General features: G+C 43.8%; 1 protein-coding gene across 2 annotated transcripts in view; it reads right to left on the minus strand.

Moving 5' to 3' along the window:
- The window catches only part of sv2ca (synaptic vesicle glycoprotein 2Ca), a 156,401-nt gene that overhangs the window by 92,380 nt on the left and 36,765 nt on the right, over window positions 1-27,256 (minus strand). For both annotated transcript variants that reach the window (XM_084334155.1, XM_084334154.1), the window contains exon 3: window positions 2,116-2,296. In XM_084334155.1, the coding sequence (XP_084190281.1) occupies window positions 2,116-2,296 (181 nt within the window). The remainder of the gene's footprint in view (window positions 1-2,115; window positions 2,297-27,256) is intronic.

Here is a 27,256-nt window from a genome sequence, read left to right on the forward strand (position 1 = left end):
AGATTCTGCCTAGTTCCGAGCTGAGGGTTTTTTCAACCTGTAACTTGTTCTTGTCAGAGACCAGCAGGGCTGAGTCGTCCGCAAACAGGAACAAGTTGCAGTCACAAGCTGACGACATGTCATTTGCATAAATTAGGAACAGTAGCGGTCCTAGTATGCTTCCTTGTGGAACACCACAGCTCACTGTGAGGGGGGGGGATAGGGTACCGTTTACCTCCACCATCTGTTCCCTCCCCTCAAGGTAGGATTGCATCCAGCTCACTGATAGACTATCAAAACCAATTGCTTTTAGCTTGTCAATCAGAATGGAGTGATTGACCGTGTCAAAGGCCTTTTGTAGGTCCAGCATGACCATGCCGCAGTATTTGCCTGCGTCCACCTCTTGTTTGATGTGGTCATTCAAATAGAGAAGGCATGTGTCAGTGGAGTGGGATGTTCTTGTCCTAATAAACTAACCTACACTGTAACACGCAACACTTTGATGAACATTGTTACTCAGCTGATAGAGTTATACCCTTCTTGCTGTCTTGTCGCACAAAACTTGTAAGTCGCTTTGGATAAAAGCGTCAGCTAAATGACTAAATGTAAATGTAAATGTAAATGAGTGGGATGTTCTGAAGCCAGATTGGAATTCGTAGATTAGATTTTTTTCCGCTAGGTACTTTTCGACCTGTTCGTAGACTATTTTTTCCATGACTTTCGAGATGGAGGTGAGAATAGAAACAGGGCGGTAGTTGCCTGGGTCTAATTTGCTGCCCTTTTTGTGCAGAGGGGTCACCCTCGCAATTTTGAAGTCCTTGGGGACGTGTCCCTGTTTTATGGAGAGGTTTATTATGTGTGTGATGATTGGGGTGATGGCGGCTGCTGAGTCTCTGAAGAATTTGGAGGGGATGTTGTCATGGCCAGTGGCCTTGTTAGGTTGGAGGGCGCTCAGTTTATTGAGTACCTCATCTGTTGTTACCATTTCCAGCTTGAAGTCGTCCTTGCGGACCCCTAGGTTTTTGTAGTAAGCTACTATGTGTTCTACCCCATAAAGCCCTGAGTGGGAGGGTAGTTTGTTTACCAGTGTTGTGGCTATGTTTGTGAAGAAAATGTTTAAGGCGATGCTGTCCCTGGATGCTATGAAAGCCTTTGACAGGCTGGAATGGTCGTATCTATGGGCAGTATTAGAAAGGATGGGGTTAGGAAAAGGATTCATTGATATGATTAAAGTATTATACAAAGTATTATCCTCTGAAGTCCCGGACTATTCAATCTATCATTAGAGCCTTTAGCACAATATATAAGACAATCCCAATCCATAGAACCAATCGTAATCAAGGGCACACAACATAAAATTAGTTTATATGCGGACGACGTAATATTGTTCATGCAAAGCCCCAACACCACATTGCCTCATCTACTCAAGTTGATTGAGAACTTTGGTGATTTATCGGGATTTAAAATAAATTGGCCGAAGTCGGCTTTCCTTCCACTTAACACCCCTGCAAAAAAAGATATAACCCTCCCAGGTGAGATACCTATGGTAAAACATTTTAGATGGAGTTTTTTTTTCTCATCCATTTTCATTGAGTCCAATCCAAAAGGGTGCATTACCATCTGGGAGACGATAGGGGGCGCTTTTTTCACATCTGAGCGCCTGGTGGAGCTGGTTTACCAACGTTAGACTCGGTTGATGAAATATGAATTCAGATCGCTAATAAAAAAATAATCACGAGAATTATCGTGATGGGCATTCAGGGGGCGGGCTCCATGTCCTCCTCAAGTTTCCTTTGTTTGGCCGCCATTATTGTTATTTTGCTTGCTTATCTTCTCTGTTTCAGCAGTTTTTTAGCACTTTTGCTCAGTTCTTTTTGTTAGTTTAAACAAACGGTGCATGCGCCGCCATCTTAGATCATTGCCCCGCCCATGTGAATAAAATCAAAATCATCACATACATACATACATACATACATACATACATACATACATACATACATACATACATACATACATACATACATACATACATACATACATACATACATACATACATACATACATAGTACATACATACATACAAAGCTCAATTTATGTTACCAACATAGCACATCCCCCCCCGTTAGTCTGACTCACCCAAAGCCTGCGATGAAGCGGCAGCACAGGAAGAAGCCGTATCCCTGGACGAAAGATGACAGGAAGGCAAAGAAGCCGTTGATTGACATGCAGATGAGGAGGCACTGCCTGCGGCCTGCCTTGTCAGACATTCCCCCCCAGAAGAACGCTCCCAACATCATCCCCAAGTACACAACACTACCTACAGAGAAACAGAGAGAGGGGGGGGGGGGTTCAATTTCATTAGAATTTTGTTTGCACAGTGTTGGCTGAGCATGCATACTCTTTTTCAACAACACCCTGCAGCAGACTTACACACACATACACACAAACATCTCAAGTGACCTCTTAAAAATATACAGTATATATTTTTTACTTATATGGCAAAAATAAAACGTAAACCCGTAAAGTGCCATTTTAAAGGAGGATTATATATTTAGCTAACTATAGCGTGTTTTTCAGAGCCACATATGCTGACACTAAAGGAGCGGATGTTGCAATTTCATTACACCCCTACTAGCTCGATTGACAAGCTTTGTATGCATTACATACCTAGAGATAAAAGCCTAGATAAAGGTTGTCTTAACTTCATCATCATAAGTTATGAATGTCAAATTGATATCAATATTTTTCATTGTGTGGCATTCTGTCAGGCTTTGCGCCTCCTGGTGGCATATAACAGAACAGCAATCAACCGCGAAATCAACCGCGTCGGCGCCGCATATTGCCTACGGTAGAATGGTAGACAGATCTGTCTGCTCCATATGTACAAAGCTGCTCAATAACGAACCACTGTGATTCTGAGAATCTAAACTTGTCCTAACTAATTATTGCAAGTTTGCATTGTGTTTTCAAAGGGATCAACAGAAAGCTCAAAAAGTCTCAACTATGGCCGGTGGGGTGAAAACACAAGCCGCTGCTGAAATACAGTATAAAATGACCCTTTTATCACCAGAGAGCTGCCCATTAAAACCACAGTCTTCTGCTGTTGGTGGCTGAGCAGCTGTAGGCCTACGGTCCAACTGGGGGATATATTACGATAACCTTTAACGGCATACTGACAGTAATTATGGGAGAACTCATTCACATCCTCTGGACAGATGTTCAAATAGGATTCAAATCAGCATTTTTACATTTTTACATTTAGTCATTTAGCTGACACTTTTATCCAAAGCGACTTACACGTTTTGTACACCAAGACAGCAACTCTATCAGCTGAGTAACAATGTTCATCAAAGTGTTGAGTGCTACAGTGTAGGTTAGTATATTAGGACAAGTGCATGACAGTAAGGTTAGTTAGGGTTAGATTAAAAAAATTTAAATGTGTAGCATCCCTCTGATCACAAGTATGCCTTCTAACAGGCTCCAGCCCACGAGAACCAAGAACATTTCTTTAAAAGGGCTTTTATTTTGCACCAAACTGTTGCACGCATTCATTTAGTTTGTCAGTTATTGAGAGTTAATGGGTTTGAATGTCTACTCCTGTGCTGTCATCAGAGGACACTGAATCCTTGTGTTTTAATGAATTTAAATTTAAATTCAAATTACTTAGAGCTCATGTCCTCAGCATGCATTCTGGCAATTCAACAATGAAAAGACACAGGTGGGTCAATCATACACACCCTCAACCCGCACAACAGGAGGAGCCCCAATAATTCCAGACATAATTCCAGTTTTATGATGTAGAACATAATAAATGATTAAAAAAAAAGAAAAACACAAATTATTATTCACTTAATAAAAAATAAGCTAATGAAATATCCTCATTCATCCCATTGGGAATGACTAGTGTATCCAATACACTTTCCTTTGGAGAAGGATTCTGTCTCTGAACTACGTGGGGATGAATATTATTTAACTGATCGTTAACACTTTCAGTGGCAGCCGTTTTATCCATCCTTGTAGTCAATGGGCCACGCTTTAAAAGATAGGGATTTTCACTGTGCGTCACAATGTTTGCAGGGCTTTATCTATATTCTATATTATATCTATGGAGACAATACTATACTCATTTGACAGTCACTATCTCTCATCCAACATGTAAAAAAGAATAAATTTTTTCATGTATACGTTCGCGTGTTATCCCGTGGTGAATATTGTATAGTTTCAGAGTGATCCTGGCTAATTCCTGGAAGCTGAGTTATGGAGCGCTATTTGAATTTTGCTAAAGTCGCTCGCGTTTCTCGCCTGGACACGCTACTGTTTCCAAATCAAAGGTATATACTAGGTATTATGTTTCATCATGAATGCATCAAAGGGGGGGAAGGGGTCGTTTTTTGATGCTCTGATCGCCAGCAACGGCATTCGTTTTGAATACTAGGGCTGTCTTAAATACTTCGAAGCTTCGTTCGATGGCACAAGCTTCGAACATTAAAAAAAAATCGAAGTTAAAAAATAAATAAATAATAAATTAATTCTTTTTCAAAAAAAAATTCTTTAAATTTTTTTTAATTTTTACTTTGGTGTGTGTGTGTGTGTGTGTGTGTGTGTGTGTGTGTGTGTGTGTGTGTGTGTGTGTGTGTGTGTGTGTGTGTGTGTGTGTGTGTGTGTGTGTGCATGGGGCCATTGGGTGGGGCCGGGGGACAAATACACTGGAGGAAAGTAACCCAGCTCAGCACTGCCCAAATTATATCATCACTATTGCCTGTTTGAAGGATATCATCCTCAAACATATACACCACCTACACGCCTATTCTCAGTCCTTGCCCCACAATGGTGGAATGAACTACCCACCCCAGTTAGGACAGCCGAATCCCGTCCAACCTTACGCCGTCGACTAAAGACGCACTTCTTCAACCATTATCTGAAATAAAATAAAAAAAATAAAATAAAAAAAAATCTAACCCTAACTAACCTTACTGTCATGCACTTGTCCTAATAAACTAACGTTAGGTTATGACTATAACCAAGTTCTGTTAGTATAGTGACGCTCGGCGTCACTCTCTGCACTGTCCTCGCACACGTGCACGCGCACTGAATAAAGACCACAATGTACCTTTAATCCCAATATTTGTCTGACCACACCCCTATCAGCTTACCCATATAAGCAGGGGTGGGGCCACCCACTCGCCTCCTTCCCAAGCTTTCACCACAAGGTGAGATCAAGGGCTGCAGCGGCGTCGGACGCCGAGCGTCACTATACTAACAGAACTATAGTCATAACCTAACGTTCTGTATCGTATAGCTCTCGCTCAGCGTCACTCTCTGCACAAGGGAGGCCGAGCGAGAGCCATCGGCCGACAAATACACCCCGCTGAAAGCCCCCCACAACCATCAGAACAGGGAGGGCCGAGCCCCCCCGACCCACCCTAATGGAGGGCACCCCCCCTATTGGGGGCTTCACGGGAGGGCGACGGACCCGACCGTGCGAAGAGGCACTCAAGCAACTCAACGCACAGGGTGAGCAGACCGTGGCTTGACCCCACGACTACACACACGCACAACCCGCATGCCACCCGGGAACAGAGGGAACAACCTCGTTACTGCCCCCATAATCACGGGGTCAAGGGCAAACCCAACCCCGTGGCAAGGCCGTAGCAGCGGAGCGCGAAGGAAGACCCAGACCCACCAAAGGGACTGGACCCCCTGGAACGGGGGCCCGGAGAAGTCCATGATGCCAGCATCAAGACCCCACTAGGTGGGCACTTAGTGACCCCGCCCCCCACATCGCCAGCGTATTCGGACAAAGGCCCCTCAGCCGAGCGGGCCCTGTCCCCCCAATAGTACACCGCCTGGCACACTGACCCTGCAGAACAGGTAGTCAGCATGGCCGTAAGCACACAAAAAAGGTTAACCAACGGAAGCAGGCAGCGCACCGGGGAAAAACCAGGCAACAGGCTGTTAACCCTAGCCTGGAGACTGCGGACGAGACAGGCACCAGAGGGGACAGCTGAACACAGCCGCCCCGGCGGAAGGGGCGTAAGCTGGCGTTGTTGCATGACCAAGCCTCCATTTAAAAAGCCCCCACCCAGAGGGTTGAGGCAGAGAAGGCTGACACGATTGGCAGACGTCATGAACGTGCAGGGGCACCCTCAACCGGTGAACCCGGGAGTTGACACTGCTCCAACACACCAGGGAATCAACCACCTTGGTGTTACCCAATGCGGTGGTTGTTCCTATAACCCCTCAAGAAAAAAACCGCAGTACAAGTGTTTCAGTTTTCAAAAAAGGGTTAACCCAGGCCTACGGGTCGACGAAACATGACTTCGGACCGGGCCCGGCGATACGGGAAGCACAGGGTCACCAGAGGAGGTCAAAGACCACCCCAACAGGCCCCTCTTCGCCATGCGTGAGAGAGGAGCGAAAAAGAATGGAGAACCAGCCCCAAGCACACCGTACTTGGTATTCCCAGGCGGTCTCCCAACCAAGTACTAACCAGGACCAACCTGTGTAGCGGCCGAGATCTGACGAGATCGAACGTGTACAGGTTGGCATGGCCGTAAGCCATTACGACAGTGCTGAGTAAAACATTTACCCAACCAGGGTCTCCATAGCGCTTAACCCTGTGACACCCGGACCGACCTGGCATTTTTCCCCCTGAAAAAAGCCCAAGTCCCTCAGGGTACCAGAACAGCAGATCTGCATCCCCGGCGGACAACGGGTTCAACTGATCCGGACCAGCGTGACCAGAACCAGTCCCGTGCCCTAACCACGCCGACATGCCTACTCCAGGAGAGGGGGCAGATATGCGTGTTCATCTTAAACATGAAAAGGCGCCACCCAGACGTTCGGGCGAACCGCGCCCGGTGGCCCACCCCCAGGGCGTGAGACCCCTCTACATATGTTCAGATCCATTCCGTCATCATCCCCCAGATATGAACGAGAATCCGTCGATAACCAAACCAGGTCGTCGGATTTGGTCGTCGGAAGAGGGAAAACCTCCATCCCAGTTGCTTTATAAAAACGCTGTTTTAACCTCAAGCAACCAAGGCGTGCCAGTCAGTTGCCTGTTTACAGAACACCCCGAGCTAGCACTATACGTGCGTCGGGAGTCGGGACACACCCACATCAATGAACAGGCTATTTAGACCTGTCATTGAATCCCCAAGGCGCCCAGGGGAACGACAAGAGGGGTGTGATACGTCCTAATTCCAACTCTTTTTAGTAGAAAAGAAGGAAGCACCAACAGTATGTATCCCAGTCTACACAGCCGGGAGTAAAAAAATTTCACATTTTTACATCCCACCACCCTCCCATAGGAAGGAGACGGGAATCCCCAGAGAGACTTCCCACGCGAGCTGTACAGATTGAAAAGAATATATTGCACCTTGAGCCATGTAAAAAATTGGTTTTAGGGCTCTCCGGGGAGGAGGCACTGAACCCATACACACTCAATAATCGAATTGAATCGAATACATACACAATAGAGTAGGACTCCTTCTAGAGGGTCCACTCACCTTGACAATCTGAGGAGGAGGCTCTGTACTCTGAAGGAGGCTCCCTCCTCACGGAAGGAGTCCCAACTCACAGAAGGCCCGAATAGGAGCTTGGTGAGGAGGAGCCCTGACCACCCCCCGAAACAGATCCATCACATGGACCTGAACAGCACACGGAAGTCCTACCAACTGAGACGCGCACGGTGACGTACTCTATGGCGGGGGAATTTCTGCGGTGCACACGCCCAATATTCCAGGCCGTGGGACCAGGAAACTCCCTCCCCCCCTCACCCTGTAATGTGCCGAACCGCAACGTGACAGGAACCTTGAAGGACAGGTGGGTTTACCCCTGACCAACAGAAAAAAGGGGGAGGAAAGGTTACCAGTTCACCCCTTTACGACCCCACACCCATGATACGATGTAATGACAAAAAGAGAGTATGACACAGTCATAGTCAGCTCTATGAAACGTCTGACAGCTTCACACAGCGCATGAGCTAACCTGCTATCTGATTTTTACTAAGGAAAAAACACAGAATAGAGAGGGCTCTCCAAGAGCCCCGGTACCAAACTTACACATGTGCTTCTGTGGCCAGTCCAACCCAGTTGTAGGTCACATGACACACACAACCCATCATCACATACAAAAAATGGCAAAAACACTCTACAGAGGAACGCCGTTTTTCATAATGAGAGAATACATAATTCTCGATTAGTATCGGCCACAGGCCTTGCTAAGCACACACGAAAGCGACCAAACAATTTCTTCTTTTAGGAAAATAAAGTTTCTCCAGCAGTTTTAGCACAACCTCAGCAATCAAGCTAAGGGTTACATCGTATCCCTACCACCACACAGTGACACAATGTAGTGCAACAACATGTCTGAAAGGAGGATGAAGAAGTCCCCAGGGAACCCTTAATACGGCCAGTTAAAACAGGAAAACCTGTTAATATGTGAACACACTGTTCATTGTCATTACAGGCTGAGAAAAGAATCATTCTTTACTCATTTGTCACTAAGCATAGCTTTATAGGTTAGTTAACCCCCTTAGTTGTGAGTACACGGTACATATAAACACACATGATGTTTCTCAACACAACAAACCAGATCATTTTCACATCTGTAACAACAACCCGATTTGCATGGAGAAGCTAAATACCAGTGACAAGACAATTCACACATAACTCGCGTCGTATCCTAAATGTAGTGCAGCAACACTCGTTTTGGAAAACATCGTTATTTACAAAACATTTAGAAGGGAAAGCCAGAAGAAGTGTACAAGGTCTGGCCAAACCTTGCCTACCCGGAGCGTAGATCAACGAAGTGCAGTCTCAAGGCACCGTAGTAAACACAGCCGTTCTGTGTTGCTGACCCGGCCAGCGTCGCCGCTCCAACCCGTCGCTACGGTCCCCTTTGTCGCAGTCCTTGCCGTCCTGGCTCAGGGCAGGGTCGACGAACATCCTCTGTCAAAGATGACGTCGTAGTCAAGAGTGTTTAAAACATGCTATAATCAAAGCACGTTCAACAGAGTAGCATTAAGCTAACGGCCGCTCCAACCGTCGGTCGCTACCGCCCCTGCCCGCGAGACGCTGAGCGAACGGCGCACGCGACCAGAGGGGAGCTTCGAATCCCCCCCCCGCCTCTCCCCGTGAGGGAGAGGGGAGTTGGGAACAGCGGCGGCGCGTGAGGGGCCGGAGCCACCCCGCGCTGGGCCTCGGCCGATAGCAGCAAGCTAACGTTTCCTAGCCTAGCCAGGTAGGCCACCTAGTGATCACAGCAGGCTAGCGCCGCAGCTAACAGCTGACTGGCTAACAGTAGGCCACCACTAGCACGTAATCTAAGCAGCGACAGCAGCAAGCTAACGTTTCCTAGCCTAGCCAGGTAGGCCACCTAGTGATCACAGCAGGCTAGCGCCGCAGCTAACAGCTGACTGGCTAACAGTAGGCCACCACTAGCACGTAAGCTAAGCAGCTATCACCTTAACTTGTACACAATGATATAACACTCACCCAGACAGGCCGCCGTTCTGAAACCCTCCTCACTTTTTAAGAGAAAAGAGAAACAAGATGTCAACACAGTTTTACAACGTGATTTTACCAACACCCGACGGAGCCAGCACAATACCCAACTGGCCTGTGTAGCTGACTTTGAACACAGATCTTCCGCTAATGAACATCTATGCCCATATCTCCTCGTGAGGGAATACTCTCATTTGGATATGAAAGATGGGGCCTAACAGGGTGACAAAGAGACATCCACTCGTCCAGAAAACACAGGGATCACCAGTGTTAATGGTCGTGGCCCACTAGTTAAACTATAATGGGCTTCAGACCAAGGTCTTCTGTCGCCTAGGAGGCTGAACAAAGGACCCTAGTCTGGGGCCGGTTTTCATAAACATTGTCAACTAGCCCCCATAGCACTAACAGACAAGTGGAGCTTGCCAGCAAAACATAACTCACCAAACCTGGAACCCACCGCTTCTCACAACAGCGGCGCGTCCTACAGCCCAGCTGTGTCTTTACCGCAACCAGCACACAGCAAGGACTGCAGTTGGAAAGGCATGTAGCGGCGCGAACTCCCAATACGAAAACCGGTGGAGGATTTTTAGAATGATCATCATCTTCCAGACACTCCAGTACGAAGACAATATCGCCGTATTTTCTCGAAAATAGTGAGAGAGAAAATAAAGATATGATGTCAACGTATCCTTGTTTTCCAACTCTTCTCCTACCATCACATCACTTCAAGTGGGGATCTACCGAGGCACTTCCTTGTGGTGAAAGCGAGAAGGAGGCGAGTGGGTGGCCCCACCCCTGCTTATATGGGTAAGCTGATAGGGGTGTGGTCAGACAAATATTGGGATTAAAGGTACATTGTGGTCTTTATTCAGTGCGCGTGCACGTGTGTGAGGACAGTGCAGAGAGTGACGCCGAGCGAGAGCTATACGATACAGAACCTACACTGTAACATGCAACACTTTGATGAATATTGTTACTCAGCTGATAGAGTTGTATGCTTCCTGATGACCTGTCGTACAGAACTTGTAAGTCGCTTTGGATAAAAGTGTCAGCTAAATGACTAAATGTAAATGTGAATGTAGAATTCCACACATAAGAAAGAAAGATACTGGGATGAATAAACAAAATAGGAAATAAAATGTAGAAATGCATGCAATACATAAATAAATATGAATCTCCATATATGAAATAGAACATTTAGATAAGGTGCTACTGAGATGTTTTGGTGAGTTCTTTGTTTTTTTGTGGAAGTAGCCCTTCTTAAAAATGCATGAACATTCACTGATAATTGGTCTGTAGTGGAGTCTACAAGGTCTACATTGCCGGACCATGTGGAATCCGGACCTTGTAGACTGACATAATTCTGTGCATAGTTTAGTCTACACAGGCCATATTTCAAATAATCTAAATCTTACTTCATTCATCTTAAACATTCTTGATTTGGGGGATTGGTAGTTCCCATGAAATCTGAAGTTGTTCAAACGACAACAGCGATCCACCTTGAATTAAATCACACAGCCGTGTTGGCTGCGTCACAGTCACAAAAGGGGCTACTTAATTCATTAATCCAATCCACTTTATTTATAGAGCACATTTAAAAACAACAAAGTTTACCAAAGTGCTGTACAAGTCCCACAACATAAGATAAAAAAATATATATATATTAAAAAAAAATAAAAAATTAATTAATTTCTTTTTTTTTTATTCGAAGCTTCGAATTAAAATCGAAGCTCGGCCCCGAAGCTTCGATTGCCAAAAAAGAATTTCGAAGGTCAGCCCTACTACATACGTTGATCGGCTGGATCGATGTGAAATCATTGTAGGATCAAGGTGGAATTGACGTCAGATAGTCCTTACCTTTGATCGGGGTTAATACAAAAAGAATATTCCAATTGTCTGATCGCGATTTCCAGTATTGATGTCTATCGGGTCCCCGACATGAAGTGGCACAAGATATGCCTCAAGTATGCTGAACGCGTTTCAAAGTGCTCGGATGAACCGCTAGACTTGCCTGGGTCTAAATTCTCCACTCAGACGACATTAGATATGACACACAGTCTGGAACAGGGTTTCAAAGGGTAGTCAATACTGCCACATAGCAGGATCTAGCCGGTATTGCACTCTCAGGGTCTCAGTATGGCTTTCAACGGTAACATAGAGGTCCGTGAGACTGTATAGAATAAAAAAATTGAATAAAAGAAAAAACGATGAAAGCGATCGAAAACCCGACTATACTCGGGTTTTGGCGCTCAACGGTTGGCGAAATAACCCGACTATAGTCGTGGTTGGCCATGAAAGTGTTAAAGGAACACGCAAACTTTTTGGGAAATTAGCTTATTTCATCACCTCAAAAGCCCTGTTGTTTTTTGAAAAAGTGGGCTTTTGAGGTGATGAAATCACTGTGCCCAGGCAGCAGTGGTTCTGCAAAAAATAGAGTATATATCTGCTTAGAAAACGAAAATGTAAAATAAATTTTTTTTCACCTGGTAAATACAGAGGTCACAACATGTTTACAGGAACGTTTTGTAGTTGTATTTGGAGTTTATTTCGTGACTGTTGGGAACTAGGCTACACTGGCACACCTACTTCCAGTGAATGACGCTAAGCTAGGCTAATGGTGCGGCTGTTCCCTAATGCAATTAGGGTGCCCACCCGGGACAGTCCCGATATTGGGACGTTTGTCCCGCATCCCGCTACAACAAAACAATGTCCCGCAATTCAAAGATAAAAAAAAAAATAAAATTAAAAAATTATTTGGAGTGGGACGGTCACGTGACCTAAATCAGCCAGGAGCAAGTCTGGCCCGACTATTATTGAGAACTGAATCAGAGGGTCGGTTTGTTATAATAACAGAATACACTGGGAGTATCGCCGGGACACTGTCCAGAGGGAAGGGGGCAATAGAATCCGGAGGCTAATATCCCCAAAACCGGAGGTGAGTTTAATAAGATTAATAACAAAATGAGCTATATATAGCCTACCGTCTGCGTCGAATATGATATAAAGGCATTTAAATAATAAATACATTTCTTTAATTTTAATTAGCAATAAAAACAAATTAAATACTTTTTTTTTTTTTGACCCCCCCCCTTCATGTCCCGCACAGGGTAGATGGCAAATAAGCTAATTTCCCAAAAAGTTGGCGTGTTCCTTTAAGTTCTAGCATTAGAGGTAAGCAGGCAGATGACGGGGCTACTGTATGAGAATCAAATGGATGGTTCTTTACTGAACGTGTCACTGGGAAGAATGTCCCTCCACTGAGACTTGAGTAACTGAGTAACTTGAGTGGTTAATTAACATTTCGTTACCATATAGTTACCAATTCATTCCTAGGTAGGTAAGTACTTAATCATTATTACTGTAGTTTGATGCATCCTTCTGTTCACAAGCTTGCCGTTCTAACCTTTAGCTTGGATAACGTCCTTTAAAAAAACATTCTTTGAAGTGTCACAAAGTATACAGCCTTCAAAGAATGAACGTTTTATCTTGTCTTCTTCTCTCAGTCTCTCTTTATTGTCAGTGTCCTCCTCGTCACCTCTGCATGCTCTCTACATGACATCACACTGCTGCCGACAAGCGTCTCTGGATTAATTTCTCTGCTGGTGAAACAGCGAGGTATAAAAGTGTCAAAGTAAAGTATGGAACGACACTTAGCTCCATTACTGTGGAAACGATCGTCAACGATAAAGTTCAGATCACAAATGATGTTTAACGACTCAAGCTACGCAGTATGATTATGATTATGTCCTGTCAGGATCTAGGAGAATAACAGACAAATCAATTCAGTTAGATATACTTTATGTATTGCTATGGTAATGTATGACAATACATTTCGTTTATTCTTTTGCCTTTCTACCTTTTTCTCCCATCCCCCAATTTAGTTGTTATACCGATTCCCTTCCTGGTCGGTGCGCTGCCCTACTGTCGGTCTGGGGAGGGTGTAGACTGCCACATGCCTCCACATGTGGAGTTGCCAGCCGCTTATTTTCACCTGACAGCTACTGTAGGAACTAAGAGGTTCATGTTATTCCCCCCCACCCTGCTGAACAGACCGACCAGTAGGAGTCGGTATTGCAACAACCAGGACTCATACCACACCAGCTTCCTACCCACAAACAATGCCAATTGTGTTCATAGGGACGATTGACCAAGCTGGTGGTCCCGCTGTCGGGAATTGAACCTGAGTATCTGCGGTGCTTAGACCTCTACACTACCCATCCTCACCCGACAATATTATATATCTGCAGACAATGTTTCTCTGATATATTACATCATATCACCAGATTTTAGAGCAGGAAAAGGGATTGATCCACTAATATCTGCTCTCCAAGCGAGAGCTACTGCATTCCTATTACCCTAGTGGCCTAGTCCTATCATAAGGAACTGAAAAAGAAAAAAAAAGAAGATGACACCAATCTGTACTTATATAGTGAGAGGAAGGTGATGATTTATATTTCATATATGTATGAAATGGCTATGTATGAAAATAAAAGGCTAAAATTCCCCCGATATATAGATGTAAACACCCTAAAATTATAGCTGAATGTCTGCACTTTAACCTCACTAATTGTTCCATTTAAAATCCAATGTGCTGGAGTTCAGAGCCAACGCAACAAACTAAAAAACATGTTTACAGACTACAATGGTATTCTGTCTGTCAGGCATTCACACGCATTATCAGTTAGTCATATGAAATGGTATTTGAAAGAACAGCACTCTCATTTTCATTCTCAATGTCGCCATAAAGGCAAACACAGCAGCAGCTTGCGCTGGGTGTGGCCACATCCTGCTTACATACCATGTGATACAACTCTGCCTGAGGGGCACATTGTTCCACCCGTTACAATGCAGGATTGCAAAGGATTCACCTCATTTATTTAACGGCAGCAGTCGTGTCTCTTCTCCTCTTTTGACTCTCTCTCTCTCTCTCTCTCTCTCTCTCTCTCTCTCTCTCTCTCTCTCTCTCTCTCTCTCTCTCTCTCTCTCTCTCTCTCTCTCTTACTTCAGGAGTCAAAAAGTCCTCAGTCTATCAACAATTCACATTTTACATCAGTAAAAGAGCTGTGTGAAGCACATATCATTTACTCACATGTCGTGCACCCCAAATTGCTCCCAGAAGCTTGAAAAAAGAAAAGGGTCAGTGTACCCTAAAGGGAGAATCTGCGTAATTCTTTTTTTATGAGTAAAACATTATTTATTTATTTTTTACAATGGAACTAAATTAATGCTGGATATTAAGTCAGAATATCACCTGCTCCTGTATCTGTGCACCACATTGTCTCCTGAATGCACAGTGGTAAACAGAGAAAGGAGATTGATTGATTGATTGATTGATTGATTGATTGATTGATTGATTGATTGATTGAAAACTGTATTAACAGATTGCAGAATGGGTACAATACAGTACAGCTCAATACACACAATTGTTAAGGGGATGCAGACCAGAGAAAGACTTTCGTCTTGTTTACATCCGGGTCCCCCATTTTCAATTCATCAGGACATACAGATAGACAGTACTGCTACATCTATACATTTATGACATACCAGATTTGCAAATACAGTACTGTTTGTGATACAAAAAGAGTCCAGAAAAGAGTATATACATTTGACGTAAACTGTACATTGGGGGTGGTTGGGTAGGCGGGGTGGGGCTGTACATTGGAGGTGGTTCGGTGACAAAACCATACTTGGTAATTTACTGTACATTGGAGGGGGTTGTGTTAGGACATTTACATGGGCCAGTTTCGAATTGCAGTCTCCCGTAGGTGTTCTTTGAGAGTGTTTTTGAAAGTGGGTAGTGATTCACATTCCTTTACAGCTTTGGATAGGGCGTTCCACATTGATGTGGCATAATTGCGAAACGTGTTTAGTCCCTTGTTTGAGCCGAATCTGGGTTTAACATGATTTGTGGAGCTCCCTCTGGTGTTGTGATCGTGGTATTCACTGACCTTTGGGAAGTATTTTGACATGTACATGGGTACCTTGGTCGTGTAGTGCAGTGTTTCTCAACTGGTGGGTCGCGACCCAAAAGTGGGTCGCAGGGCCATTTTGAGTGGGTCGCGGATGTGTAAAAAAAAATTAAAAAAAAAATTTGCACTACCTATCTTTGTGAAAGTGGCTTCTCAACTCTGGTCCAGCTGAAGACAAAGCAGAGGAACAGATTGGACCATCACCCCAGACTCTTGTCAGCAGAAAACAACATCCCCAGTTATCCCATTAGTTCCCTGGGATGTTAAGCTAGGAAGTCTGCTAAGAAGGATATATTATTTATTATTATTATTATTATTATTATTATTATTATTATTATTATTATTGTATTTCATTGTGTTTTAGCCCTAGCTGCACTTTTGTTGCAACCCCAGTTATCCCATTAGTTCCCCCAAACTTAGGTTTGTTATGTTAAGCTAAGAAATCTGCTAAGAAGCATATATTATTTATTATTATTTTATTTCATTGGGTTTTTAGCCCTAGTTGTAACTTTCTTGTGTTTATTTCATGTTTTTAACAGTGCATGAAAGATTGTGTATTACTGAAATTTTTTCTTTTGAAATAAATCATAGTGGTTCAAATATTTGGGTCGCGACTTAATGACTAAGGAAAATGTTGGGTCCCGAGGCTAGACCAGTTGAGAACCACTGGTGTAGTGTATCTCGTAGACCAGGCCCATTGCAAGTTGCTGTACTACTTGTGTACTTGTCGTCTACTCTAAGCCATCCTAGGTTGTCAAAGTGGGCAGGGGTGAGGTGGGTTCTAGGAGTAAGGTCAAGCAGTAGCCTGACCAGTTTGTTTTGAGATGTTTGTAATTTTGTTTTTAGCGCCTTTGAGGTGCTTTGGTACCATGAGGTGCAAGCATAGTCATAGTACCCTTGTATGAGTGCTCCTGCCAGAGTCTTCAGGGTATTCTCGAGTTCGTTGGTTGACTTTTTTTTATTACATTGGATGCCATTTTGTCACAGAAAAGATTAGCCTCTAGGATGGAGCCCAGGTAGGTAATTTCATCTTTCCTTGTGACAATATTGTCACCCACTGTAACTGAGAAGCCGTCGGTCTTGCTGAGTTTGTTATTTGAACCGAAGAGAATGGACTCTGTTTTGCCCATGTGTAATGATAGTTTGTTATCAGCGAGCCATATGCAGATTTTGCCTAGTTCCGAGCTGAGGGTTTTTTCAACCTGTAACTTGTTCTTGTCAGAGACCAGGAGGGCTGAGTCGTCTGCGAACAAGAACAAGTTGCAGTCACAAGCTGACGACACGTCATTTGCATAAATTAGGAACAGTAGCGGTCCTAGTATGCTTCCTTGTGGAACACCACAGCTCACTGTGGTGAACAATTGAGGACAGTATAACCAATCAAAACGGACATAAAAATCAAGTGACTTCAAACAAAAGTGTTTATATAATCATCTAACGGGGGAAGAAAGACTCAGCTTTTAACACATTCATCAATACGTTCTCATTTTATAGCGACGTAAATATAAGCGTTATACGGCATTTGGTCTAGTATATTTCCTGGAAGGCTAGATAAAGGGCTAATAGCTACTAACGTTATATCCAATGGCATTTCCGTTATACATAAGCTACAGTTAAAACTCAAACTGCATATGATCGGCACGATCCTCAAGCATGTATGCATGAAAGGGGGGGGGGGGGGGGGGGGACGTCGTTTCTTATTATTGATTACCAATAACCGTGTTGGTCTAAGTAGCCACATACGCTAATCGCCTGGTTGTGTATCATAACAAGGCCCGATCAGCATGTAATTTACGTGAAAAAGATCTTACCCTGAGCCGGTTGGATCCCCCCGAGCATTTCCCCGTTATCGATCGCCATCTGGTAGATTGATATGTCCATTGGCTGATGATAAATCCCCTTATTGCATAGTGAAATCTGCGATCCAAAACGTATTCCGTGCAACAGACAATAGCTATCGCTTCAGGTGAGTAGAAAACTACATTAGAGATCAAAAGAAAAAAAGACAACTTCGGCCACAGGGAACACTGCATTATTGCGATAGCGCCCCTAAGAGGATCTGGCCGGTAATGCACTTTCTCGAATTCAAAGAGTAGGGTACATCTGCAGTGCAGCTCGGCGAGCTTGAATAGGTTATTAAAATGGAATAAAAGCCAAAACAACTTGCCACGGATATATCCGTCCTTCGGTCCTTTAAGCATGGATTCGAAACACGGATATTATACGTGGCCCGTCCCGATTGTGTTAAACTGTGTGTGTCAATATTTGTATTGTTTTTATCTGCATTGCTTTTACCCTTTTTCTTATTCTCTGCATTGCTTTTATTCTGTCTATTTTATGCTCATTTTATGTCTATTTTACTGCTGTGAAGCACTTTGGGCTGTAACTCTTGTATGAAAGGTGCTACTGTATACAAATAAAGTGTATTATTATTATTAGTAGTAGTAGTAGTAGTAGTAGTAGTAGTAGTAGTAGTAGTAGTAGTAGTAGTATTATTATTATTATTATTAGGCCTGTTGCAATAAGCAATAAATCAATTTATCGCGCAATAATGAAAATGAATGCAATGATTTTGACGGGCGCAATTAATTGCTATTTGCGTGTTTGTTTTAATGAGGCAGGAACCAGTACCTCTCCGTGTGGGGAGGCGGGCCGCTGACGTTACTACAGAGTACAGCACGGGAGCTCCTGTGAGCACCATGCGTATGTTGGGCAGTAGCAACGCTACATAGCTTAACTACATTTCTCAGTAGCGTGATGGTAGCGTCGCTCCTTTTGAACCAAGTAGCGTTCTTTGTAGTGTAGCTATTTTTAGACCCAAGTAGTGATGTAGCGTGAACAAACGCTATACGCTACTGCCCGGAGAAACTGGACTGCTAAATAAAGATTAAAGATCTAGCGTTGATGCTATGACGCTTCCTCCTCATCGTTGATTGCCTGTAGTAGCTGCATCTAACGTTAGTAGCTAACGTTAAAACTAACCTAAAGTTAGTTGTTCACCAACAATCTCAACATTTGTTTTATCATTAGCTCAAAAACACAGAACCGGACGACACAAGTTGTCCGCTCATAGGTTCTGCTAGGATAATAACAACAATACTTCCAGATGGTGGGTTTCAAAATAAAAGAGCAAAGTCTAAAACACCGGAAAAGACGTTTATTTTGTACAGCGTTTTCCTCCACGAGTACTCAAGTACATCATGTGATCAATCGATCTGTTTTTTTTTGCCCATCCCTAGTTTATCCTGTGCTGAAAAGTCTCCATTCCAATAGAGATAGTATATATTTGTGTTTATTTGATTATTGTTGAGCTATATTTTAATCGAGAGTAACTGGTAGTGTAGCTTACTACATTTTCCAAGTAGCTTGCCCATCACATAATCCGCGAGCCACAGTAAACAAACGCGAGCCACAATTAGGGTGACCAGGTGTCCCGCTTTTGGTTGTATACTGCACAGTCATTTTACCTAATGTCCCACGTCCCTCTTTTCGAAGCAAAAAATAAAAACATGGGTCTAAAAGCCCCTTCCTACAGTAAAAGTAGCAACCTGCCTCTTGTCCACACACATTGCTCTGCTCGTTTTATCATTGCTCTCACGGAGATAAAACTGGGAACGAGGTTACTCTGCTTCTGACGCTACCTCATATCTGATTGGTTAGGTAGTAATTTAGGATATTTAAAATGTCTTCCAATGTTAAATAAAGGTTTATTGCACTTTGAAACGGTTTCCTTGCATTATTATGCTATTATCATTATATTAGTAAAAAAAAAAGTTGATTGAAAACTTTTGGGAAATACATTTCTCAAAAAAATTATTTCTCTCAAAACCGCAATAATATCACTTATCGCAATAATTTCTGGGACAATTAATCGCCCAGCAAAATGTGTTATCGTGACAGGCCTAATTATTATTATTATTATTATTATTATTAGTAGTAGTAGTAGTAGTAGTAGTAGTAGTAGTATTATTTCATCAGTTTTTGTTGTTGTTGTTGTTGTTGTTGTTGTTGTTGTTGTTGTTGTTGTTGTTATTTAACACCTAGCTACCTTTCATTAAATATGAATGATAAAGTTCTTGCCAGTGTAATGTAGTAGTAGTAATGTTGGCTAAAAACAAGAAGAAAAAAAACAGACCTGCTCTAAGAAGCCAGCCACTTTAAAATGCTGGAGATAATGCAATAAAACTGTTGCAATAAAACTGATAATGCAATAAAAATTGACAGTCCCCAGAGGACAGTCAATTACTGAATTAAATTATTGACGTCCTGCCGGTTTTACGGCACAGCATCACTGAGCATGAGGTCAGCAGCGGCCGGCGCCAAGGAAGAGGTGAATCATGGGGGAATAAAGGCATCCACTGTGATTCAGAATAAGAATCAGCTGTCTCAGGGGTCCATCTTGTTTCACTGCCTGACCGGAACTCCAGTTAGGTTATAGGGTTTATTTATGGACTGTCTGGAAATCGTGGTTCACACACATTGAAAAAAAAAAAAAAAATCCATCTTAAAGGAACACTCTCATATTCCAGGAAGTATTAAATATAGCTAAGTTAAAGGAACACATAAACATTTTGGGAAATTAGCTTACTGTCTTCTCCAGAGAGAGACAAAAAGATAGATACCAGTTTCCTCTCTGTGCGTTCAGTAGAAAGCTATCTGGCTGCACGTTAGCCTAGCTTAGCACAATGAATGAAAGCGGACATGACCAGTTAGCCTTAGGGCTAAGCCCAAACGTTCGAAGGTTTGGACCTTTGTTCGTTACGTTAATTTTTCGTTTTTTATTATTATTTTTCTTTATATGAAAAATATATATCAGAATGTGATATATATCAGAATATCACAGTGCTATGTTGTGTTTCGCTGCTGGTGGGACAAAACCTCATAACTCCAAAAACCCAACTTTTCAGCAGATGAAAAAAACGAACACAGATTTGAGGGCGAATAGAGTTAGGAGGTTTAGACAGATGATCGGTTTAATGCTTTCCCATTGTTTAAACTTTGTAAAACCCACACACACATATGGAGGATGATCTACGGAGTTGATTTATATTAAAAAAAATTATAATTTAAAAATGGAGTTATGAGGTTTTGTCCCGCCAGCAGCGGTTTACAATAATTTGAAAGTCACGCATGAACACAGACAAAACAGTCTAGTCGAGATGAGGAGGGGTCACCGTCATACATTATCAGGACATTAATCAATCATGCAAAAAAGACAGAGAGAGAGAGAGACTCATTCACCCGTCTGATTTCATAATACAACGTTTCCGAATGGACGTTTGGATTAACCCTTTCACTACCACACTACATAAGGTTTCCTTCTGTGTTGTCGCAGTGAAAGGGTTAACTGTTCGGTAGTGCGATAGTGAAAGGGTTAAACCAAGTGTATGCAGTAATGCTGAACTTTCCCAGCGGAACACAAGTTACTTAACGTTACACAGGTATGTTATGCACGTTAATTAAGCTTAGGTTAATTAAACGAGCTGCATAGGTGGCATAATAAATTGTAAACAAGCAGTTATTTCTACTTTCCATTATTATATATAATAAATGTTTGTGTAGACACATGAATATGTCCAACCGTAATTCAATGTGTCTAACTCTAATTCCTTGTACTCTACTGTGTTCATGATAACGTTGTGTAACTCGCTGACCCGTCTTGATTCTCCATATCTTAACATTGACATTTAGTAGTGGGACATAGCGCTGGACTGTCGCCAGGGGGAGCTGGTGCGACGTTGGGCTGGTGACAGCAGGTGAGGAAGAGGCTGGCTGAAGGACGAGCTCTTACAGCGAGACGACCTCTTCATCGTTTTCCAGCAAAGCAAGCGGACGTGTGGACCAAGAGCTCCTGATAATAAAGACACGCGAAATACGAGTCCTGCCACGGGGTGGGATAGTAACGTCGTATGCGAAAGTTTAGCTTCCCAGTATAGTGCTTAGGGTACGTTTGAACCAAGAAGAAGACGTTCGACTGCCGGACTGTACTGTGGATATTCCACGCGCTGCGTTTAGGAATGTATAGGCGAAAGGCTAGGGGGTCGCACTGACCCAAAGCTTAGCTTCAAGTATAGGCCTGTTAGCCCAGTTAGCAGGCCAGCACTTGGTTGGTACACTCACACAAGGTACTGTTAGCGTTCCAAGTGCTCTGGAACATTATCGGCGAAGAGAATAAATACTGGCACGTGCACCAGTGACTAGGGGCGCCCCAACGTTTGTTGTTTTAGGTAATGCCGGCTTAGATAGGCTTTTTGTTTCAACTGTGGGCCCACTTAATTTTCTGGTTACATGTGTTGTGTGATTAAGTTGTGCAGACAGCACTAAGGTATAATGATAATTTTTCCCGTTGAATAGCTCGCGGAGCTCGCCATTACCCTCTCTCTCCTTACGGGCGAATGAAAAGAATATTAACCCTTACGGGGACCTGTTTCATTACCGTGGAGTGTAAGATCCAAGTGCCATGCATTGTGCAGTGTATTGAATGCATGCCCGCTTTATATAAAAGGAGAGGCGTAGAAATGGGATCATTGTGTGTGTGTCAATTACTGTGAATGTGTATTACTGTTTAACCCCTTCTTTCCTACGGTCTATGTGCAATTGGGGCAAGTGCTCTGTACAGGTCTTCACCAGTCAACAAGGAAAGGTACTGCTTTGGGGAGAAATTATATTATTTACCATCACTGCCACCGGGTGTGAGAGGGTGTGGGACGTATTAAGGGAAGTGCGGGTGTTTGAGGAAATACTACGGTCGCCCGGGAGGGCAAGAAGGACCAGCGTAGAACCCCTAGGTTAGTAAACCCTAGGCCCCATCCATCCCTCTGCTAAATCCCAATTCTAATACTCTTACACTACAGTCGGGGGCTCAGCTGGACCCAGATCTGCTGTGCTCCCACTACCTGGTGACAGTTCATATCCACTCTCATAAAGTAGGGATAATCCACCCTTCTACATTTGCACTGAACATTATACCTTTGTCTTTTTGCCATTTTATTATAAAACCAGAGACAAGCGCCTCTCTCTCTGTCTATCATACATTACGCACAACTAGCGTGTCTATCTGATGGCAAGTTTCTGTGAAGCGGACTGGACTATTGAGAAACTATATGAATTTTCCATTGGTTCTCCCAGTCCATGTGACCATTTCTAGCATTTCCATTGGCTATAGTGACAGTCATAGATATATGATAAATAGATTAGATACAGCGGATTAGATGCAGTCCAGAGAAAACAACCAATCTAGATATTTCAAGATTCTAATAATAAATAATAATAATAATTAGGTGGCCGGGTAGCGCAGCGGACTAAGCGTCTGTCTACCACCGCAGAGACACTGGTATCGAATCCAGCTGTCAGCGGTGCCTCCGGCTTGGCCGGTCGTCATACTGACTAGTGTTGTCAAAAATATCGAAATATCGATACATATCGATATTTAAAATGGTTTCGATACTCATTTCCCGAAGTATCGATACTTTCTGCAGTACCGATACCAGCTGGCTTGCTCCCTCAAGTTGTTGACAGACAGACGCGCTGCCAGAGCACGCTTGCCCTTCCGCCTCCTCCTCCTCCTCAGAGACCGGCAACAGACACAAGCTGCTGCAGCCTCCTCCCCCTCACAGCCGGGAGCCCTGTCTTCAGTTTGTAAACAAAGCTATTATTAGCTAACGTTAGCTGTCGTTCCTCCATTAGCTTATGCTAGCTAGCTGGCCACATTTATAATTACTTCATGGAAACGGAGTAACGTCAAGCCGAGCCCACCCACACTACACCAGTACACGCATGAACTCGACACAACTACCCCGTTTCCAACGTTAAGTTGAGCCCATCCTACACTAGTACACGCATGAACTCGACACAACTACCCCGTTTCCAACGTTAGGTTGAGCGGAGCCCATCCTACACTAGTACACGCATGAACTCGACACAACGTTACCCCGCCTCCATGAAGTGTCCAATTAGCAGCAATGTTGTTGAAAATGTAACGTTAATAAATGCTCCGAGCATAGCTCCGGAGAAATCTCCCTCTCTCTCTCTCAAGTACCCTTGTTTTCGGGTCATAACTAGAAAGGTGCACTCAGTAGACCTCAAATCTCCAGCAGCCACTCTCTTTCTCTCTCTCTCTTTCTCTCTCTCTCTGATCTAAAGATAAACAAAGGGTTTTAAAAGTGTTATATTTATCTTCTCTTATAGTACCAGAGAGAAGCTGAGGAGAATCAACCAGCAACAAAAGCTAAATTTGTTTAAAAAAAATATATATATATATATATATATATTCTTTTTTTTTGGTATCGAAATGGTATCGAAGTATCAATACTTTTCAAGGTATCGTATCGAAGTCGAAATTCCAGTATCATGACAACACTAATACTGACACAATTGGCAGTGTCAGCGGGAGGGAAGCCGGTGGGTGGTAATCTGGTCGTTGTAAACAGCGACTCCTACAGGTCGGTCAGGGCGCGTGCACAGCAAAGACAGGAGATGGCGGGGGCAGTGTGAGCCTCCCACACGTTACACCTCGCCAATGAGAGTCCGCACTGGCAGGTGAAAAGAAGTGACTGGCTGCCTCCACATGTATCGGAGGGGACATGTGATGGGCTTCTATCCTCCCTATGACCGGCCAGTGGGGGGCACATGCGAACAACGATCAGGACAGGGGAGGGAGAATTGGCACGAGAGGAAATTGGGATGGGAGAAAAATCACAGAAAAAGGAGGAGAAAAAGTAGGTAAAAAATAAAAGAATGAGGAGGTACTGAGAAGAGCACCGGGTATGCAAGGAGGACAACTGCTGGAGAGGTTGAAAAAGAGAAAGATGGAGTTGTGTGGGCACGTGCTGAGAGGATCCAGCGGGGAGATGTTCAAGAAGGTGGTGATGGGGAATTTGGATGGAAAGAGAGGAAGTGGAAGACCAAAAAGAGGCTGGGTAGGCGACGTCTGTGATTGGAGCGGAGTGAGAGGCGGAGTCACGGAGTTGGAGAGAAGTGGGGACAGAATGGGTTGGAGAGTGATAGGCAACCTTTGGAACGAAGAAGCCACCTGATGATGATGACCAAATGTTACAGTCTGACAGTCTCTGGCAGTTAAACTGACAAACAGACAAACAACACATACAGGAGAAACACCGTCTGACAGGGCAGTTAAACTGACAAACAGACAAACAACACACAAACAGAGCTACTGGTAATGAGAGGCACATTTCTGGCAGATTATACAGTATAATGTACATAATTTCACCAGTGCACAATAATAATTGAGACCATGTGCAGAAATTATCACAACTACGGTGAAGAAAACCGTTTAAACCAATAGATAGAAAGAAAGAAAACAGATGTTCCTACACACACACACACACACACACACACGCATACACATACACACACTCTCACACACACACCCACACTCACACACTTACACGCGCACACACACACACAAACACGCACACACACACACTTACACACACACACACACATACATGCACACACACACACACACACACCACATTTCAAGTATGAGTTCATTATCAGGTTGATGTTCTCACTAAAATGTACTAAAACGACTAGCACCTCTCCCTGCACTGTCAGGAACATTCCTCACAAGAAACAGTTGACAGAGCACACTCCTACGCAGAGCTGTCTCTATGCATGTACGTCACAGTCATCACAGCCTGTTAAACACCTCTGCCCAAGAGAGCAAAGACTTGTACCAAATCGGGACATCCACAGCCAAATTAGTTTGAAAGGAAATGCGGCTATAACTTGGAATTGGGTATAATACAGAGAATCACTAATAAGAAAAGATTAAGCTTGTCCCAACATTTACGAGTTATACAGTGAACTAGAAAAGTAAACAGACTACAGTTCTATGTCTTGTCTGTGTAAGGAAGCCATACCTTTATGGCGTTCAAACAATGATGACCACCATGGACACAGTTAATAAACTGCGCAAACACCATGAAATAAAATTATTATTACAAATTTACTTAATTATAAAAGAGACTAAAACATATGGGGGGAACACCAACATAATACAATGTATTCAATATGCTATGGGGAAATAAACATAGTAAAGATAGCACCAGTTAGTTGACTTCCTGTTTGGGCAGAAATGACAGTGGAACGTCATCCAACTCTCTGCATAGGAGAATATTGACAGACTGAGAGACAGGAGAGACAGTTGACAGAGAGAGAGAGAGAGAGAGAGAGAGAGAGAGAGAGAGAGAGAGAGAGAGAGAGAGAGAGAGAGAGAGAGAGAGAGAGAGAGAGAGAGAGAGAGAGAGAGAGAGAGAGAGAGAGAGAGAGAGAGAGAGAGGAGATACAATTGACAGACTGAGAGAGAGACAGTTGACAGACTGAAAGACAGGAGGAAGAGTTGACAGACTGAGAGAGAGAGAGAGACAGTTGACAGACTGAGACAGGAGAGACAGTTGACAGACTGAGACAGGAGAGACAGTTGACAGACTGAGAGAGAGAGGAGAGAGAGTTGACAGACTGAGAGAGGAAAGACAGTTGACAGACTGAGAGATGAGAGACACTTGACGGACTGAGAGAGGAGAGACAGTTGACAGACAGAGAGGAGAGACAATAGAATGACTGAGAGAGAGGAGGAGAATGGACTGAGAGAGAGGAGAGACAATAGAATGGACTGAGAGAGGAGAAAGAGTTGGCAGACAGAGAGAGAGGAGAGACAATTGACACAGACAGACAGAGAGAGAGGAGAGACAGATGCCAGACAGAGAGAGGAGGGACAGTTGACACAGACAGACAGAGAGAGAGGAGAGACAGATGCCAGACAGAGAGAGAGGAGAGACAGTTGACAGACTGAGAGAGGAGAGACAGTTGACAGACTGAGAGAGGAGAGACAGTTGACAGACAGACAGAGAGGAGAGACAGTTGACAGACAGACATAGAGAGGAGACAGTTGATAGACTGAGAGAGAGGAGAGAGTTGAAAGACAGACAGACAGACAGAGAGAGAGGAGAGACAGTTGACAGACAGAGAGAGAGGAGAGACAATTGACAGACGGAGAGAGAGGAGAGACAGTTGACAGACAGAGAGAGAGGAGAGACAATTGACAGACAGACAGAGAGGAGAGACAGTTGACAGAACAGAAGGCAGTCCCACTGCCCAGACTATTTTAATTAAGGAAACCTCGACCCCTTGCACTATCAACCTCAGCTGCCATCCAATTGATTCAGTGTGATACGCTGCCAATGCAGACCCAGTCTCAGGTCTGCAGACCAAGAGTAATGAAATGACTTTTGTTCACAGCATTCATTTGAGGTGCAAAACGTTGCCATGACTGCTGCTGGAGGATGAAATACGAGAGGTCATCAAGAGGTCACCGGGCAGCAGGTTTGTGACCGGAAGACTGGTTCCGTTCATTGGACCAGATGATGCCTGATGCTTACTCTATCTCTGGGAAATATGGGCAGAGAAGTGATTGAGTACTGCTCTCCCCTCCTTAGACTAAACCTGAAGTGCCCTTGAGCAAGGCACTGAATTGCTCCAGTGGAGCTGCTGAGCTGCTGTGGCCCACAGTGTCAGACTGCGGTGGTACTGGACAGTTCCCAGGTGTGATGGTGTAAATCCTCCCATGGTAAATAAAGCAGTAATAAGTATGTGTGGCCCTTGCATAAGTATATACAGTAAATGCTCTCTATACTACTATATATCAGATAGGCTACTGCAATGGGATGTTGCTCTGCAGTTGCTCATTTTAAAAGTTCAGAAAAAACACACCTTTACTCAGGCATGTGTTATAGACAGGTTTGTGGGTAACGTACAGTATGTGTGATTTTAGAGAGC

Source organism: Notolepis coatsorum, assembly GCF_963971535.1.
Source record: "Notolepis coatsorum genome assembly, chromosome: 1".
NCBI lineage: Eukaryota > Metazoa > Chordata > Actinopteri > Aulopiformes > Paralepididae > Notolepis > Notolepis coatsorum.